General features: G+C 34.0%; 1 protein-coding gene across 1 annotated transcript; it reads right to left on the bottom strand.

The window, feature by feature from the left end:
* Positions 1-14,270: 14,270 nt before the first annotated feature.
* Positions 14,271-18,905, bottom strand: LOC128168009 (40S ribosomal protein S15Aa). The gene is made up of 5 exons (XM_052834059.1): positions 18,822-18,905; positions 18,275-18,413; positions 17,399-17,478; positions 16,360-16,445; positions 14,271-14,406 (listed from the first exon to the last, which is right to left on the bottom strand). The coding sequence occupies exons 2-5, from the start codon at positions 18,405-18,407 to the stop codon at positions 14,313-14,315; spliced, it is 393 nt and encodes a 130-aa protein (XP_052690019.1). The 5' UTR covers positions 18,408-18,413; positions 18,822-18,905; the 3' UTR covers positions 14,271-14,312.
* Positions 18,906-18,936: the final 31 nt, after the last annotated feature.

Here is an 18,936-nt window from a genome sequence, read left to right as displayed (position 1 = left end):
GACGGGGATCCTAAAGTTTTTAAAAGATGGATTAAGGCTGTTGAGAAACATGCATTACTAGAGAGGGTTCAAGAGGAAAAAGTAAAGTTCATTGCATTTAAAGCAAGTTCTGGGGCTGTTAGTGATTTCATTCACTAGGGACACAGGGAGAAAGGGACCCTGGGGTTAGTTGGGATGCACTGAAAACTGAATCATCTCAGAGATTTGTTGACGTGACTGACGCACAACATGCATTTATGCTTTTGAAACGAGTGAAACAAGAAAACAATGAAAATGTTCAAATTTACGCTGAAAGATTATATTCTCTTGACGAACAAGCTCATGGTGTAACAGAAATACAACTTGTAGGGTATTTCATTGACGGACTAAATTCAGACCGACTACAGTTCAATTTGCAACAAAGATTTCATTTGCGACTGGCCAAAATCACTTTGCACCGTGCAATGATTCTGGCGAACCAATGGAAATTGATCATTATCGAGTTAGGCGCGAAACATAACCGCGTAATCAACAAAAGCAAGAACGCAAGCCGCGGATTTTTTATAAGCTTAAGGTTGTTCATAAAAAAAAGTTTTGGCTATTGATCAAAATCGACCCAGATCTGAAATCATTTGTTTGGGACTGTCATAAGAGGGGCCATTACAGTTTTGAATGTCTAGGAAAACAAGTCGCATCGATAGAAGCGGGGGAAAACAAAAATCTTGAAGATTAAACTATGGGGCTCCGTCCAAGATGGGACCGTTGGGGGGAGCAAATGGGTATATCCCTCTAACTATGTTTAGAATCGGTAGGACAACAAAGTAGTGCCTTTAAGCAAAATAGTCCCTGTACTTGCAGAGTGTATATACATTTATTGGGACATTTTAAATCAGAATGCTTGACACATGTCAGAAAAGAGGATTTGCAATTTTAAAAACATGTGTCAAAATTGAATTATCATTTGAAGAAAAGAAATGAAATTGTTTGATGTACACCCTTTCCAAAACTGAGAAATTCCCTACTTTCATTTTCAGAGTTTTTCAATACAGACGCATTTTGCCGGAAAACGAATCTGACTTCAAACCACGAAATTTTAACAGGAAAGAGACAATTTGATGAGCTTTCATTCAAGAGGTCCCTCGTTGCTGAACGAAAATTAGGGCCGGAGCTATGAACCATAACGTTAACATTACCGCCTATGGAAAACGCATTAGTGGACTATACCCAAATGTAAAAAAAGTTTTCATAATTTGCCTACTGTTACAATTAATGCTGTAGAAAATCCTAATTCATGTATTATTAAAATTGGGAAACAAAAGTTTAGACCTCTTTTAGATACAGGCGCCGCTGTGTCGTTAATGAATTCTGATGTTTATTGGTCCCTCCCTCATCATTCTAAGTTGTCAAAACCAAAAGTTAATTTAAAATCTGTAAATGGCGCCGATTTTGAAAATTGAAGGTTGTACAAATATTGAATCTAAAATTGGTGGTTTCACATTGTTCATGAATTTTGTGTTGTTAAAAATGTTAACAGATCATTCATATTGGGAAGAGATTGGTTGGTTAAAAATGGTGTCAGGCTTTATTTTGATTTTGGGAGTTTACGAATTGGTAAAACGTATGTCCCTATGGTTGAAGATATTCATATTGCTTCTATTTTACGTGCATGTAGGAAAACAATCCTTCCACCTCAGACATCGACTGTTTGTTATGTAAGACATAAAAATCATGCCAACTTTGATTATAAAACTGTGGAAGTGAATGCTATAGACAAATGTTTTATAAATGATGAACCAGGACTTATGATAGGTAGTGCCGTTGCTCGAACGAAGAAATCACGCAAAGTTCATGTATTGTTGGTCAACAACACCAACAAAACCTTTAAGATCAAACGAGGATAGATATGTCATTGGGAAAATAGACGCCGTCGATGAGACGCATCAACTATGGAAACGACAAACAATAAAGCATTTTAAGACCCGATGACGGAACATAATGTCCCACCAGAACATCGACCAAGGATAGAGAGGTTAGTTGATCAAAACAGCGATTTATTTTCCAGCACTGATGCGGATTTAGGACACACAAGTGCAATACAAATGAAAATTGACACCGGAAATCATTCGCCGATAAAAATGAAGCCTTACCGGACACCCTTAAACAAACGTAAGATTATAGACAAGGCCATTGATGATATGCTTGACTCTAACATTATTCGAAGATCAAAATCATCTTTGAGTTTCTCTACTGTTGTGGTTGATAAGAAAGATGGTTCAAAAAGATTTTGTGTTGATTTTAGACAATTCAATAAAATTACAAAGACTAATTCTTTGCCTTTACCTCTCATTGCTGATTTACTTGACCAATTAGGAAAAGCCTCATATTTCACCTCCTTGGATTTGAAGTCCGGATATTGGCAAGTGCAGATTCAGGAACAAGATAAAGAGAAAACCACTTTTGTGTGTCACAGAGGACTATTTGAATTTAATGTGATGCCATTTGGGCTGTGTAATGCACCACAAGTATTCTCCGAACTTATGAGTGTGGTGTTACAGGGACTCGATTCGTTCGTATTAGCTTATTTGGACGACATTCTCATATTCTCAATTGAAGAACATGAAAGACACCTTAGGACAGTGTTCGATAGACTGAGACAACATGGACTAAAGTTGAAAGCCAAGAAGTGCTCCTTTATGAAAGAACAGACACAGTATTTAGGATTCATCATAGACAAGAGAGGAGTACGACCAGACCCTGATAAAGTGGCTGCTATTCGATCCCTACCTAGTCCTACCAGTGTCAGAGAAGTAAGAAGTTTCATTGGAATGTGTAGTTACTATCGGAGATATGTACTGAACTTTTCAAAGATTGCAGAGCCATTAGTTTCATTCACAAAGAAGTACGCAAAGTTCAAGTGGAATGATCAGTGTCAGCAGGCTTTTAATTATATCAAAAACAGTCTTACCGTTATTCCTTTACTATCGTACCCCGATCCGAACAAAGAATATCTATTGTACACAGACGCCTTGGATACAGCCGTCGGCGCATCTTTGGTTCAGCCAATGAACGATAATGACGATGAAGTAATTCTAGGAGTCAGGAAAGAGAAACCACTATATTACTTATCCCACAAGCTAAGGGATACCCAGACTCGTTGGTCGACTGTGGAAAAAGAAGCGTTTGCAATACACTTTGCGCTCCAGAAGTTAGATCATTATCTACATAACGCAAAATTCATCATACGGACTGATCACAAACCCTTGAAATACCTTCTTGATGCACCAATGAAGAACAAGAAGATTGAACTATGGGCTCTAAGCATTGCTGGATATAACTGCCAAATTGAGTACATTCCAGGTACAGAGAACACATGTGCAGATCTTTTATTCAGAACCCCTCTTGATGTTGGGTCAAAAACAAGTGAAGCAGATGAACCTGATGCACATGATAATTCGTTAGAAATCAACTCTAATGCCATCAATCCAAGGGATTATACCAACCTTAACATTGGAGAACCAGACATTCCATGTAAACAAAATATTGAGTTGACGGAAGATGGTGAAGTTAACATAGCCGATAAACAAGCCAAGGACCCAGGAATAGCTTTACTCATCAGACAGTTGCAATTAGGACAAGCGAAGAAATCAGCAGGAGACAAACATATACTTATCGACAATGTTCTCTATTATTTAACAAATGCTGACAATGATCCTATCTTGAGACTGTATGTACCATTTCATTATCGCTCTGGTGTAATTAAACAGTATCATGATGACAATGGTCACTTGGGAATTGACAAGACGTTTGATGCAATAAGGCAGAAATATTACTGGCCTAATTTGTACAAAGAATTGTACGATTATGTTAGCAAGTGTGTGACTTGCGCAACGAGAAACTTGGAGCAACTGAAACCGTCAGTTCAGATCACCGACAATGGAACAAAAAACGAAAACAGGACTGTCAAAGAAACATTAGACGCATCTCTCACATCTCTCATGTGAAGACGTCCTATTATCATCCATAAAGTAATGCCAAGGTTGAACGATTCCATAGAACCTTGCATGATGTAATGGCTAAGAAGTTAGAAAACAATCTATCATCTTGGGATGTTTTCCTGAATCAGACTCTAGCAGCTATTCGAAAGCTGGTATTTTTATCATAAATTATCGAAAATAAAAAAATAAAAAATACATTAGTCGACTTTAAAAAAAAAATAGAAAATGTTATTTATCACATAACTAATAAAATTACAATTCATTACAAATTTGCTCACATCTTAAAAAGTTTTGAATTTCAATTGAAAATTTTAGTTTATAGAAATATCGTAGGAGTTATAAAATTTTTATATTTTTTTTCTCTATTTATATGGAAATAAATATTAAAATTATTATTGTGTTTAATTATATATATTGTATACTGCTGATAACCACTCTGTCTCTTATTATCAATTTCATCTAAAATTCACAAGGATCCAAATGACACGGGCCGAAAATATCGGGGGTAGATAAAAGAAAGCACCCATTTACGTTGTCAAAGTGAAAGTAGTTCACTTAACTTTTGGTTGTAGATGTACTTATCGCTCAATTAGGAATTTTTGTTTCTACAAGATCAAACATTTGTGCATTGTCAATTTTCGATATGGATACAAAATAATCTATTTTGCAGGCTAGTACATTTCATATCCAAATTGAGTATGTAAGCCCAGCTATCGCATGTGTCTCGGTGCTAGTGTATTCAACCGCTGAAACCGAGACATATTGTTTTCAATAAAATGTGAACATTTTTAAAGACGGCTACCATTTCGAATCTGCAAACTTGTTTTGTTGACGTACAGTTCTGCTCATGTCATCTATATTTTTCTTCAAACACATACGAAAACTTTGCACTCATTTGAGTTGTTTGGCTCCTAAAAATGTAACTTCCTGTAATGAAGAATAATGACCCCCGTAGAATAATGACCGGGGGTCATTTTTCTACGTAGAATAATGACCCCCCCGGTCATTATTCTACGTAGAAAAATGACCCCTTTGCCTGAAGAATGAGTGTCATTTCATAAAAATGAGCACACTCCACATGTAGAGAAGTGACCCCTGTAGAATAATGACCCCCTTGTAGATTAAAGTTTTTCAGTATATTTTTGCGTGGACCCTGAGGTCCACGCAGAAAATATATAAGCGAGGTTAAACCGGATGCTATGGGAAAATTCAGCCTGCGCATGAGCTAGCCTGGTTCCTGTGCGTAATGGGTAGCTCAGGGAACCAGGCTAGCACACGTTTATCTGAATCGGGGTCGGGATTCCGTGCCATATGCACACATAAGTTCAAAGGCGCTGTAATTGTTAAGTTGTCGGTAAACAGTACAGAAACAAAGTATTCCTTTTAAAGAAATGATTGGCATGTGATATGAACTATCGGTATTATGATATAAGTTAATGTTATGCCGACAATATGCATCAAATAGCATAATTTGCAATGTTTTGTTGTTTTACGAATACACATGTAACTTACTATACTTTTATAGTAGGCGAGGCTAGAGAGCTTCCCGATTAAATTTTTTAAGCATTTAAGTATGATTGAATAATTATGTCACTGTATAAAAGTTTAAATCTCAAGAAAAATGCTTCAAAATATGAAATTTTTAATTTACGCAAAGCTGTCACTGCATAGTTAACAAAGTAGTGCGAATCGTAATGTGTGTGCAAATAGTAGAACTCACCAAATGCCTGATATTATACATGCAAGCTTCATTCATAGATAAATAATAATTATTTTAGAAGTATGAATCCTTTAAATTCTGAGATAAAAAGTCAGGGCTATACATACATGTATACGTAATACAACGTACAAATTATGTGGTTAAAAGCAGAGGGCTAGAGTCGGTGGAATCTCTGATAATCGTAAGGCTTTCACGTTTTCGTGGAAACACATGCAAATGGTCCACGTATTGTAGTCCTTTTTTAAAGGACAGCAACTTGTTTTTATTATTTGTGAAATAGTCTTTACAATATTGTAATTTTTACTGCAGCAGTTTACAGAAAGTAACAGAAATTATAATTCATATTCAATTAAACTTAAAGTGAAAGAAGGGGTATATCTCAGAAAATAAAAATCCCTCCGTTATAACAAGATATTGATTGTATTTCATCGGGGTACTGGCACTGTACCAGTTATCGGCTAAAATTTAACGTTTTCTTTTCGTAATTCCTTATTTCTTGATATTTCTGGATAAAACTTGACATACTTTAAAAAGTGAACTCCTTATTTATCAATCTGTTAGTTTATATCATTATTTAGAACCAAAAACATCTTGTTTTGTGCTTTTAAGCACGCCCCGAATTTGCCGAGTTTTTACGATTTACTGTACCAGTTATCGGCTTCGTGATAATAACATAGTAAAAATCCGTGTTCATGTTGATTTTATACTCTGCTAAATGTAGTTTGAATTATGCCCCTTGTGAGGTCAGACTAAAGTATTCGGGGTCATGATACATTATAAACAAAACTCATAAAATTATTCGTTTATTATCATACGGTAATACACCAAATTGTATACTATTCAATACATAATTGTGCAATCAGGCGTTGAATTGCACTACGAATCTCTCGGAAATTCGTGAATTCCTTTTGTTTATACATGTTAAATGTATTGATTTTATATGTCAAATCAAAGAAGGGATATAATAACGTATCACAAAGAGGTAATATTCTATTTTTAACTTATTACGTCACTTTCCCCACTGCTGAAAGTGCAAAGATGTAAAATCAGCGGTAAACAATGATCGTTTAATTAAGCTCATGCATAAAACATATTCAAGAAAGTTTTCAAGCAAACTTACTTTTCTTTATTCGAAAAAGACGACTGAATTAAAAAATCTTGGATTGTCGCGTGCTATAAACCCGAACTCTCAGTTTAGCCGATAACTGAGGCGAGTTCAACAGAGCAAGCGCTCGCGAGCGCTCGCCAAAATTCCCTATACCCGCAACACAAATTTTGGCGAGCGCTCGCGAGCGCTTCCTCTGTTGAACACGCCTCAGGTCTTAGCCGATAACTGGTACAGTACAAATATGGTTGTCATCTTAACAATTACATTTACATATATCAATGGTGTTCCGATAGGGCCACTTCGACCTAAGTTGCAAAGGCGATAGTGCGAAGGCGAAGGAGCAAAAATACGAAGATGCGACGACGAAGCGCGAAGATGTGATGCCTAAAGTGCGAAGGTGCGACGGCGAAGGAGCGACACGCCTTGCTCATGCATGGATCTAGAGGGGGAGAGGGAAATTTAATATTAATTATTTTACGCAGTAAAACGGGAGAAGGAGTCCGGACCCTATCCCCCTAGATAATTTTATTAATTTTATAAAAAAAATTCCAAAATATGCCTCGGAACCCTTTAAACGATGGAGAGCTCCGCAATTTTAAAACATAGGTAATCACAGACTACAAAGCTCACCGAGACGAGGCATCACCTTTATGAGACCACCTTTATCATATTATATGAAAACCATCCCTTATGATCTTGGATATTCATGGATTCTGTTTTAACACAATATCGTATAACATCTGTTAAAAAATTGTATGATAATCATATGTTCATATGTTAATCAATACAATAATATATAATTAAAATTGCAACCTATCATACTTACAATATATATCATATACTACCATAAAATACCGTAAAAAATTGTGAGATATTATACAAATATAGCCTTTTCATGAGGTCGATCCATAGATATATCGACTTCACAGAAAAGCATATCGACCGAGCACTGCTTTTCTGTGAAGTCGATATATCTATGGATTGACCGAGTGAAAGGGCTACATTCGTTATATTATTTTCCAAAGAAGAATTGGCAAGATTAAAACAAAATTATTTCTATATTTAGAAAGTACAGGTCAATCTGAGTTTTTAAAGCTTATTTTTAGAAAGTACAGGTCAATCTGAGTTTTTAAAGCTTATTTTTAGAAAGTACAGGTCAATCTGCATTTTTATACTTTGACACGTGATGTCAAAAGAACCAATGATATACTTCGTTACAATGCATGAAAATAATATGATATAATAGCGTTTGATATGACATTGTATTGTGTTATACATTATAATTGTATTTGATCAAATAATAGAATATCATAAAACATAATACAATATAGTATTATATGAAACAATATCATATTGCAATAATACATCATAACATTGAAACATATGATATTATATTGTATAATTAAGCATTCAAACATTATTTTTTTGAAAGATGTGGTCACATAATTGCAGCGGTGTGCATACGAATTGTATAACGCGCGCTAATAAATGTATTCATACGCACCAATTTGATGATTCGGTCTTCTGTGTTGTGCGTAAATATCACTCAAATGAACCAATGTAATTTAATAGAAGGAAAGAAAGTTAATGTAAATATTATAGTATGATATTATATTGTATGATACTGTATCATATTTGATACATAAAATGATATTGTTTTATATAATACAATATAATTTGATACAACATTGTATCATATCAAATGATACAATATCATGGGATAAAGTAAAGTATTATATAAGTATCATATGATATAATAACATATATTAAAATATCATAAAATAAAATTTCATGTGATATGATAATATATCATATAAACCAATATCATATTATACAATATCGTATGATACGATATTTCATAATATTACAATATCATATATACAATTTCATGTTATATAATTCTATATTACAGAAACCAATATCATAACACAATACTGTATGATACAATATCATAGAATATACAATATAATATCATAGGATGCAATATTATATATTGCAATATCATATGTAATAGTATCATGTGATTAAAAATATAAATAAATAATACAGTATAATATTATACAATAGTGTATCATATTAGTCAATACTATACATAACAATATCATGATACAATATCATATCATAAAATATAAAAACAAGATGTGTTTGTAAAACACTTATGCCCCCCTCCCTTGGAAACATCAACAAAGAAAATGAACTGCAAATAACTGGAATTTTTCTATGTCCAAGGGGTATAACTCTGTTGAAAATTGATCGTACCCAATATCGAACGTGACCTAGATACTATCATGATAAACCTGTATACAAAATTTCATCCCAATATGTTGATCCTCTGCGAGGAAAATTAGCGGAAACTGCAAATAACTGGAATTTTTCTACGTCCAATGGCCATAGCTCTGTCGAAAATTGCTCGATCGTACCCAATATCGAACTTGACCTAGTTATCATCATGATAAAACGTATACCAAACTTCATTTCAATATGTTCATCCTATGCAAAGAAAATGAACGGAAACTGTTAGTGGACCGACCGACAGACCGACAGCAGCAAAGCAATATGCCCTCCTTTCCGCGAAGGAGGGGGGATAACAATTGATACAATATTTTATAGTATCATATAACGTTTTACAATATAACATATGGTATTATATTGTATCCTATTAAACAATAGTGTTTCAAATCATACATTATATATCATAGGAATCATGTTACATCATTTAACAACAACCACATCTATCTTTCAAGCAGGTTTGAGTGAGGTAAGAGATTTTTCTAGCACCCTTGATAATGGAGATCAGGCTCTGCATCTAAAGCAACCTCGCGTTTCATTTATAATATAGTTACATCAATTATGCAAGCTATTATCTATAAAACATGTGACCTGTTCCAAAAAACTAAACCTCATCAAGAATCATAAACCTATGGCTCTGAATCAGCATTTAGGCCTGTCAGGTGCGTTAGTATCATAAGACGCACCATCCATACAAGTTTAATGAAGTCCAGTAGTAACTAAGATATAATCATTAGAGGGCACTTGCAACAAAAACTTTAACCAGCTCCAAAAACCTTAACCCCCTCCAGGATCCGAAACCTATAGCTCAGATTCAGAACTCAAGCCTGTCTGGTGCATCAGTATTATAAGACATACCATCCATGCAAGTTTGGTGAAGTACGGACCAGCAGTAACTTAGATATTGCTTATAAAGGGCACCTGCAACAAAAACTTTAATCTGCTCCAAAAACCTTAACCTCCTCCAGCATCTGAAAGTTAGGAACCAGATTCAGTAGGTCCAGATGCATCATCCATTTAATTTTGGTGAAGAGAGGACAGGTAATAGCTTAGATACAGGAGCTGCAACTAAAACTTTAACCAGCTCCGGACGCCGACGCCGGGGGTATAGCATATGCTCCCATTGACTTCGTCTCGGTGAGCTCAAAAGGCGAAAGCGCGAAGATTCGAAGGCGAGAGTGCGAAGTTGCAAAGGCGAAGAAGCGATAGTAGTATCACTTCTTCGCACTTAACATAGCACTTTCGCCTCGCATCTTCGCGCTTCGCCGTCGCATCTTCTATATTCTTCATATTGTTTATGAATTATACTTGCATTGTGGATTTCCACAATACAAACTGCTGGGTACATACAAGTTCATCACCCAGAATTAATGGTGAAACCAAAATTATTAAAAGTTTACTCCACTGTTAGGCATTATAACCAAGCTGAAGTTAGTAGGCACTAACAGCAGCCATTACGCCAGTAGAGGTGAACGGCCAATAAGGAAAATTGTCAAAGTACTGAGAGTACTCTTACAGAAAATATATTTTACTTTATCCTCGGCATACTTTATTAAGTTTAGTTAATATCAAGATGATTAATGCTTCAGTAGTTTGTATGAGCATTGGTAACTTTGGATACAATAAAGATCGTGTGATCAAAATCAAGCGGGATATAAACCCATAACATCAGCCCTAACCTCTTATCAACGCTTTTAGAAACAATCTTTCTTATTATAATCGATCAGTGTTTATTATCTATTCAGATTTACTATAGTCAGGTATTCTTCACAAATTTGCTCTAAAAGAATAAAGTCTATTTATGATCACAAAACAACATTACAACAAATGTTTAGAATATTGATGTTCATGTATTACGTAGAAGAAAACAAAACTATAACGCAGAATGATTTTTTAAAAAGAAGAAGAAATATAAATAAGAAGTATCCATATTCCTACGTTACCTATCCCCTTAGTCTTTTTCCATAAAGATATACACATGTATCATTCTTCGATTGACAATTCATTCACCAATGAATATTGCTTATATCATTACAACAATTATTCTTTCATGATTATTGTTCGTTAATCATCTCACAATATCTTCATTGTGTATGAATTTTTCTTTATTTGCGTCATTTCCCGCCGTATGTCGACGAGAGAAGTAACGTAACTGTTAACAATCAATTTATATTCACAACTTTTTCATACTGAGAATTCTAAAAGCAGTACAATGTTGAATGCCTTTTCCGCAGCTTGTTCTTGTTGCATGAATTCCAGAAGAAAAAACCTGACTACCCAATGAGTGATTGTGTCATTTATTGACCAGATAAATGACAGAATTATAACTAAAGCACATGAAATGTAGAATTACAATTATCATATTAGCTAATGTAATAAATGGGATAAGGTCTTATGATAAATTAAGGATTTAAGCCTAGAAATGTTAAATTGCAATTAGTGCTTATCCCAGTTATTATTATATAATGAATATAACATTTTTTGCAACAAGAAGGTGGCGTTAATAAAAAAGGACTATTGCGTCATTTCCCGTCGTATGTCGACGAGAGAAGTAACGTAACTGTTAACAATCAATTTGTGGAAATGTCAGAGTGTTTTGCGTGTGCTTGCTACGAATTAAGTAATTTCAAAGTCATATCTTGGATACGGGGTAACCAATTTCTATTCATGTTTACGGGGGGTCATTTTTCTTCATGTTTAACATGAAGAAAAATAACCCCCGGGTCTTTTTTCTTCAGAAAAATCCAAATATTCTTCAGCTAGGGGGGTCATTATTCTACGTAGAAAAATGACCCCCGGTCATTATTCTACGGGGGTCATTATTCTTCATTACACCGGACGTACGATCCCTAGATGGCTTTCGAGCTTCGCTCGACGCCATAAAAAAAAAAGAAAGAGAGAATTTAAATCATTAAAGCAATATGAGCTGTATATTTTAGAGTTTTGTTTTGCTGCAAAAACCTGCTAGTATGCTAAATCTTCATGTAACTTAAATTTTTATGATAAGTAAGATTTGAAAAAATCATTAACTTTTGTCAGAAGAAAGATTTCTCTTCTAAGGAATATAAAGCAGTTCAATTATTGTACAGGACGATATAAATTCAATTTTTCTTCGATTAAGCTTCTTACTGGCTTTTCCCACAAAAAATGAGGCTAACAAAAAATTAAAAAACCTTGATATTTTTTGTCATTTTAGTAGAAAATAACATTTTTGTAAAAAAAAATTTCAGCGTGGAAATTGCAGCTCATATTGCTTTAAATATTTATGATTTGATTGTATTTGTCAACATCGTAAGCTCATATTGGCATTTCATACATTTTGGAATAAAAATTCCCGAAACTACATGAGACTGGGGAGGTGAGACATGATACTTATTCCCGGGGAGACATGACGTTTTGTTCGCCATGTCACGTGACTCTCTAGACCAATCAGATGACGGTTATATAGAATAATCATATATATGTATTGATATAATAAAATACCTACATCTCTATGTTTTGTGAAATGGTAGAAGACATTCTTTTCTTTTTTTTTCTTGTCCAAAATATAAGTACATGTATACCAATTGAAGAAGGAGTTTTTTCTCAAATTTCTCAGATGTGATAAAGTTCATACCCTTTACATTTACATTTTATTCTAGCTCACTCAGTGTTGATGAAAATGGATACTTTTTCAATTGTTCAGATTTACATTAAATAGTGCCTGTTTGGGAGGGTAACAGTTGAAATTGACACCTCGAGAAAACCATTGTCAACTGACGCGAAACGGAGGTTGACAATGGTTTCGAGGGGTGCCAATTTCAACTGTTACTCTCCCAAACAGGCAATATTTATTTTATTATACTGAATGTCTTAATTTTAAAGAAAACTTTATGGCTTGTCTATTGGAATGACTCGAATTTTACGGTGAACCGTACGCGCACAATTTCCGCGCATGTAACAATTCGTTTTATTATACTTTCATGTTAAATACTGAAATCTGATTGGTTTAAAGTAAACACAGTTGGTAATCCGTTCTATTACCCTTAGCGTTAGCAACACACTTAGCAACGGGTAACACAACGAATTGTTACATGCGCGGAAATTATGCGCGTACGGTTCTCCGTAGAATTTACTTCATTTCTATATATTTACATTTTCCTGCGTCTTTGTCTGTGATAACACTACATATCGATTTTGTACTATATATCTCATAAAGCCAAATTGAGGCGCCAGCGGGGTTTGCTTATTTATATCATAATATTTAATCATAAGAAGGTTTAAAACTATATAAATATAAGTAATAAGGAATCATTCTTTGAATATTATGAGATGATAATTTCGGTCGGGGCGTGATCAAATCTATCATAAAGCCCTTCGGGCTTTATTGGATTTGATCACGCCCCGACCAAAATTATCACCTCATAATACTCAAAGAATGATTCCTTATTCCTTCTATAAAAGCAGTAAAATTTTCTTTAAAATTAAGACATTCAGTATAATGAAATAAATAGTGCCTGTTTGGGAGGGTAACTGTTGAAATTGACACCCCTCAAAAACCATTGTCAACCTCCGCTTCGCGTCGGTTGACAATGGTTGTCAATTTCAACAGTTACCCTCCCAAATAGGCACTATTTATATAATGTTATCCAACTCTGAATGTCTTCTTTTTTATTACTTATATTTTCTTCAAAAATTTTCTTTTACGAACAATTTGACAGTTTTTGAGAAAGGGACATCCACAGCATATAACCAAAATATAGTTTCCTTTTTACAGAGACAAAGTGCACAATGTTCAGTCCTTTCTTATTTAACTTTGTGTGTATTTGATATCCTTAAAAATACAATGCCCTGAACATCTGAGAGTATATATCCAATTTACGTAATCTAGGGAGTTATTAAATAGACGACAAACCCAGACTTCACCTGAAAAATCATTTTGCCCCGTTTTTCAATTTATAGGATACCTTAACCCTATTCTAGACTTGTACTTTGCATAGCCTGTAATACTGTCATAGAGGAGCAATACTTGTATTGCAAGTATGATTTTAATTTGATTGCATTTACATCAGAGAAAAAACGGGAGTTAGCTTCTTTTCTATTCAATCACACTATATTCTAATCATTCTTCAAAAGCATTCTAAAATAATTCACTGTCTTAACAGTCAGTCTCATTAAAATAACAAACAAAAACACCATATACTTTCTGCACTTTATTAGTGCAATGATACATTTGGAATTCTCAGAAAAAGAATCCAAGAATTTTTCCTCCTAAATGTTTCCGTCTGGCTTCTTCATGATCCATTATACCCCCTGACGTTGTCATAACAATAAATCTGAAATATAAAATAGCAAGAATTTCTAAATCATACCAAAAACTTTAAATATTGTATTATTTAATATACCATTGGGTTTAAAAGCCACAGACACGTTCAGAAGAGCAGGTGCTTGTGAACGGTCATCAAAATCCTCTATACCCATAACACAAATTTTGCTGATCCCTTGTGATTACTTGCCCCGCTGAACACACCTCTGGGGTTTTATGCAGACTTCAGAATTGGATTATACATTCAATGCTCATCTCAACAGTCTAATGTAATGACCAGTTTAAACCAGTTTTAGAAAAAACAAAAAAGCTGTTAACAATTTATTCCCTCCATAATCTGCAATTTATACTGACTTATTCAATAAAATAATTGACTTTATCAGCAAGGGCCAAGGGAATATAAATATAAGCATTAAATGATTTATGCTTGATGTCCTTGAGTCAGTGACTGCCATTAGGTGCGCCGACAAACTATCACAACATGCCAAGGAGCTTTGTTATTCAATTTGTCTGCTCACCTTACAGCACTGCAGTCACTCACATGACGGCATTTAAAGAAATCTTTTAATGATATAGACGATAAGTAACTTCTAGCAAATATATGAGCAATTCATTAACTACTTTTTCTCATGATTTACCATCATACAGAAATCTATTTCAAGATTCAAAATTGATCTGTTGAGTGCATAGTTTTAGAAACATTTGCAAAGTGGAAATAGTATATTTATAAATGAAAAAGGGTCAAGTGTATTCTACATTGCTTTGCAGTTTTAACAATTTAAGTAGTGTAAGAGAGAGTGCAGTGCCAGCGAAATACCTTGAATTAAAGAATGAAAAATCAAAGTAATATGTGGTGATCATAAAGGTCGGAGCAGCATCAAATCCAATAAAGCCTGATAGGCTTTTCAAGGTATCACACCGGTAATCGACCAATCAAAACGAACTTAGTTTAATTGTAGTTCCATATATACTTCAGAATTATTTTTTTCCTTGACTGCATTTTTACATTTTCCTTTCACTCATTTTTATAATTTTTTGTACAACTGAGAAGGATATTTCATGTATTTTGTTAGGTTGTGATCTTTTTTTCACAGGGACTACTTCTTTCAGGGCATATGCAGCAGCTTCCTGGGGAGTGTGCAGTCTGTTTACATACAAACGGAAAACACGTAGTTTTGAGGGCAGACCTGTTTTGAGCTAGATATTTTGAGAAATGCTGTATCATTTGCCCTTTTTATGGTGTTAGCTGATTAGATAGGTAACAAATAACATTTCCTCTGAACATTTTGATATGAGAAATACACACCGATTTTTAAGAATTGTTTCCCCTCTATAGTGCTATATAGTGAAAACAATTACCGGTGTGATACTCTAAGATTTATTTATACCCAAATGGCAATGTTCACTTCATAATATTCAAAGAATGATTTCTTATTACTTATATTTACATTTCTCAGTGTCTTTGCCCGTGATAACACTTCATATCAAGATTTTGTCCTACACAAATAACTTTAAATGACACATAATTGGGGTGCCAGCGGGGTTGCTTATTTAAACATTTGATCCTATATGGCTGAAAATTACATAAGTAATAAGGAATCATTTTTTGAATTTATGAGGTGGTAATTTCTGTCTGGGTGAGATCAAATCTATCTCACCTTCAGGCTTTATTGGATTTGATCACGTCCTGACCCAGATTATCACCTCATAACATTCATAGAATGATTCCTTTTTCCTTAAATAACTTTCAGCAATTGTATCAATAAATACTAAATATTGACATTTTCACATCATTTTTAGTTCATGTTATTATGGACACCCCACTTGTGCTCCAATACTACATTGTCCTCATGTGTGTCATCGATAAAATATATTGAGCTATACTTTACAAAATGATATGTAGTATTATTACAGACAGACACTGGAAAATGTGCAAGTCCATATATAACAAAAATAAACATACCCAAACTGTCGAGATGGCAATAAATTTGTTGTCCATCTTTCCATGTCTCTAATGGAAATGTCAAATCTAGGACTGATGACACCACACTGAAAATACATCCATATAGCTATTAAAACTAATCAAAGATCCAAAACATTCAGTTCATGACACCAAAAAAGAATAAAATAAAGAATATCTAATGCATAGAAAAACACCTAACACAGTTAAGCACACAGTTTCATCATAGTATTATCTTTTGAGGCAAAATGCAAGAGAAATCAGTATTTTTTAATAATTATTTCTTAGACAGTGTAAGAGTGATGCTTAGGGGTAACTCTGCAGTCAATTGTGTGTATCTAACTGATAGCTGAAAAAATTTATACCAGCTCATGGGAACCCACCACTATGTTTAACTCAGTCAACACAATCATTAAATGGTCATCATTTGTTACTTTTATTCTGCCTTGGCCATTACAGATTACAAACCATAAATTCTCTAATAATTACACTCACTGTCCCAATGTAACTAAGAGAATATAATTGACATAGAAGACAAGATAAGTTTTAGCATTTTGGCAATTTACTTCCCTATACTAGCCTAGCAACTACTTAAATTAAATTACACTATATCTATTTAACAAAAATTAAGAAACATGTTGTAAAACTTAATTTAAATTTCTTTTGTTTTATAGATGTTAGCTAAAGGGGGTCAATGATGTGAAAAAACTCATGTGTCTGAACAAGTTTCCACATACAACCACTGTCAAAATGGGGAACAAACTAAGGTCGCAGTATTGAGAAGCACTGCTCTACTCTGACACCAAAGACTACAAAGCCCATTAAATTTTTTGCACTTGGTGTAAGGTCCTTTCATTATAAATGTTTAATATTTCATATACTTTGTTTATGTGCTTTTATAGGGATATTTGATGAAACATCTTCCCAAACAACAAAATCATCCAGCAACCTATATAAATAATTTGCTCAATTCATTTAGGAAGAATATTGCAGAAATTAAGAACAGGGTAACAATTTTCTAAAAATTTTGGTTTGAACTTACTTTGTTTAATCGCCCTGTAAGATTGACAACAATTTTGCCATTTCTGTGGTCATCAACAATTTCAAATTCCCCAATGTAACCTGGTAATTAAAATAAACAAGAATTTTAACAATAAATTCATCAGTAAAAAATAACAAAAAACAAATTCTGTCAAATTTAAAAATATTCAAGAAATGATATCAGTTCAATATTATTTTTCAAAAAACCTTAATTAAATATGAAATAATAGAAAGTTACAAAAAATATGTGAAAATATTTTGAATATCATAACATTTCATGCATGAAACTGGAATTGCTGATCGTTACCTAGATAGAATGTTCTATCGTTAAAATGACAGATGTCCTACGGACCCAGTTTAACGATAGAATTCGTCCCATATACTCGCTTCATAGCAAATAAAAAATTATATCACGCTGTATCTCGCCTAAATTTTCATATGATTGGTCTCAAATACCTACAATGTTGCTCTTTTATAATCCCATATTACCATATTAACTGTTTTTGCAAAGAAATGGCTGCCATTTTTATCATCATGTTTGGAAATTTCGTTGGTCGCCATGTTAACGATAAAATCGGACACATTTCGAGTGCGATATCCGACAAAATGGCAGGCAAATTCAAACGCGTATTTTAACAATATGCCTTGGTACGACTCATTAAATGGATATTAGGTGGACTAAACTACATATGCATGTTAAAAAAGGTTTGTAATGTATAAAAATGTGTTTTTCCTCTGCAGATTATTCTTAACAGACTTAAAATCGGCGCGAAGCAGATCCGCTTCGCGGCTGCTACATTGCAAGTATATGGGATGAATTCTTACTGTGACCTGAGCGTAGCCTGGTCACGGTAAGATTATTCTTTCTAATCATTACCATGCTTCATCATCACTGTGAGAAATCTGACGATGACTTTTGAGCAGGGCCTTATTAGCACCTGACGTTTGCCCTTTTTCTCAGCTGCTGCTATGCATTTGAGGGCATCTGCCAATACATTCATCCGCACCATTTTGACCTTAAAAGAAAACAAATAATTAAAAAACATTAATAGGATAGTTTTAAAAAAATTGAGTTTCGTGCAAATTCGGGTCGTATCAATTACTACGATTAATACGGCGCAGGAAATAAATCTGAGAGATCAATATGTAACACTAAGTCCGTTTAAACATAAAATATGTCTCTTTATTTTTAAGGTAACACATTTATCAACAAAACTCATGATATAAACAAACTATCTCTTTCCCATCCCCATTCATTATACACATCATTTCAATATAAGTGAGGGGAAGAACATCATCTTAACCTCGTTTCATTGAAGGATAAGGATATAAATGTTATTTGACGTTCTCCAGATAATGTAACTCTTTTATTTTTTGCGATGATTGACGATTGTTTTCATTCAGTTTAGATTTTCACGTCGTACCTATTTCAGTGGCGGAAGTAAAAAGACCGATCTTATGTGCATTGTGGGTAACACAGGTGCCCGTCTCGTGAGGCATCCACACATTTCAACGAACATTCAGAAAACCTCCGAAAAT

This window comes from Crassostrea angulata, chromosome 10 (assembly GCF_025612915.1).
Source record: "Crassostrea angulata isolate pt1a10 chromosome 10, ASM2561291v2, whole genome shotgun sequence".
NCBI classification, from domain to species: Eukaryota; Metazoa; Mollusca; class Bivalvia; order Ostreida; family Ostreidae; genus Magallana; species Magallana angulata.
The sequence above is the reverse complement of the archived record's forward strand: the minus strand, read 5'-3'. Positions and strand labels throughout refer to the sequence as shown.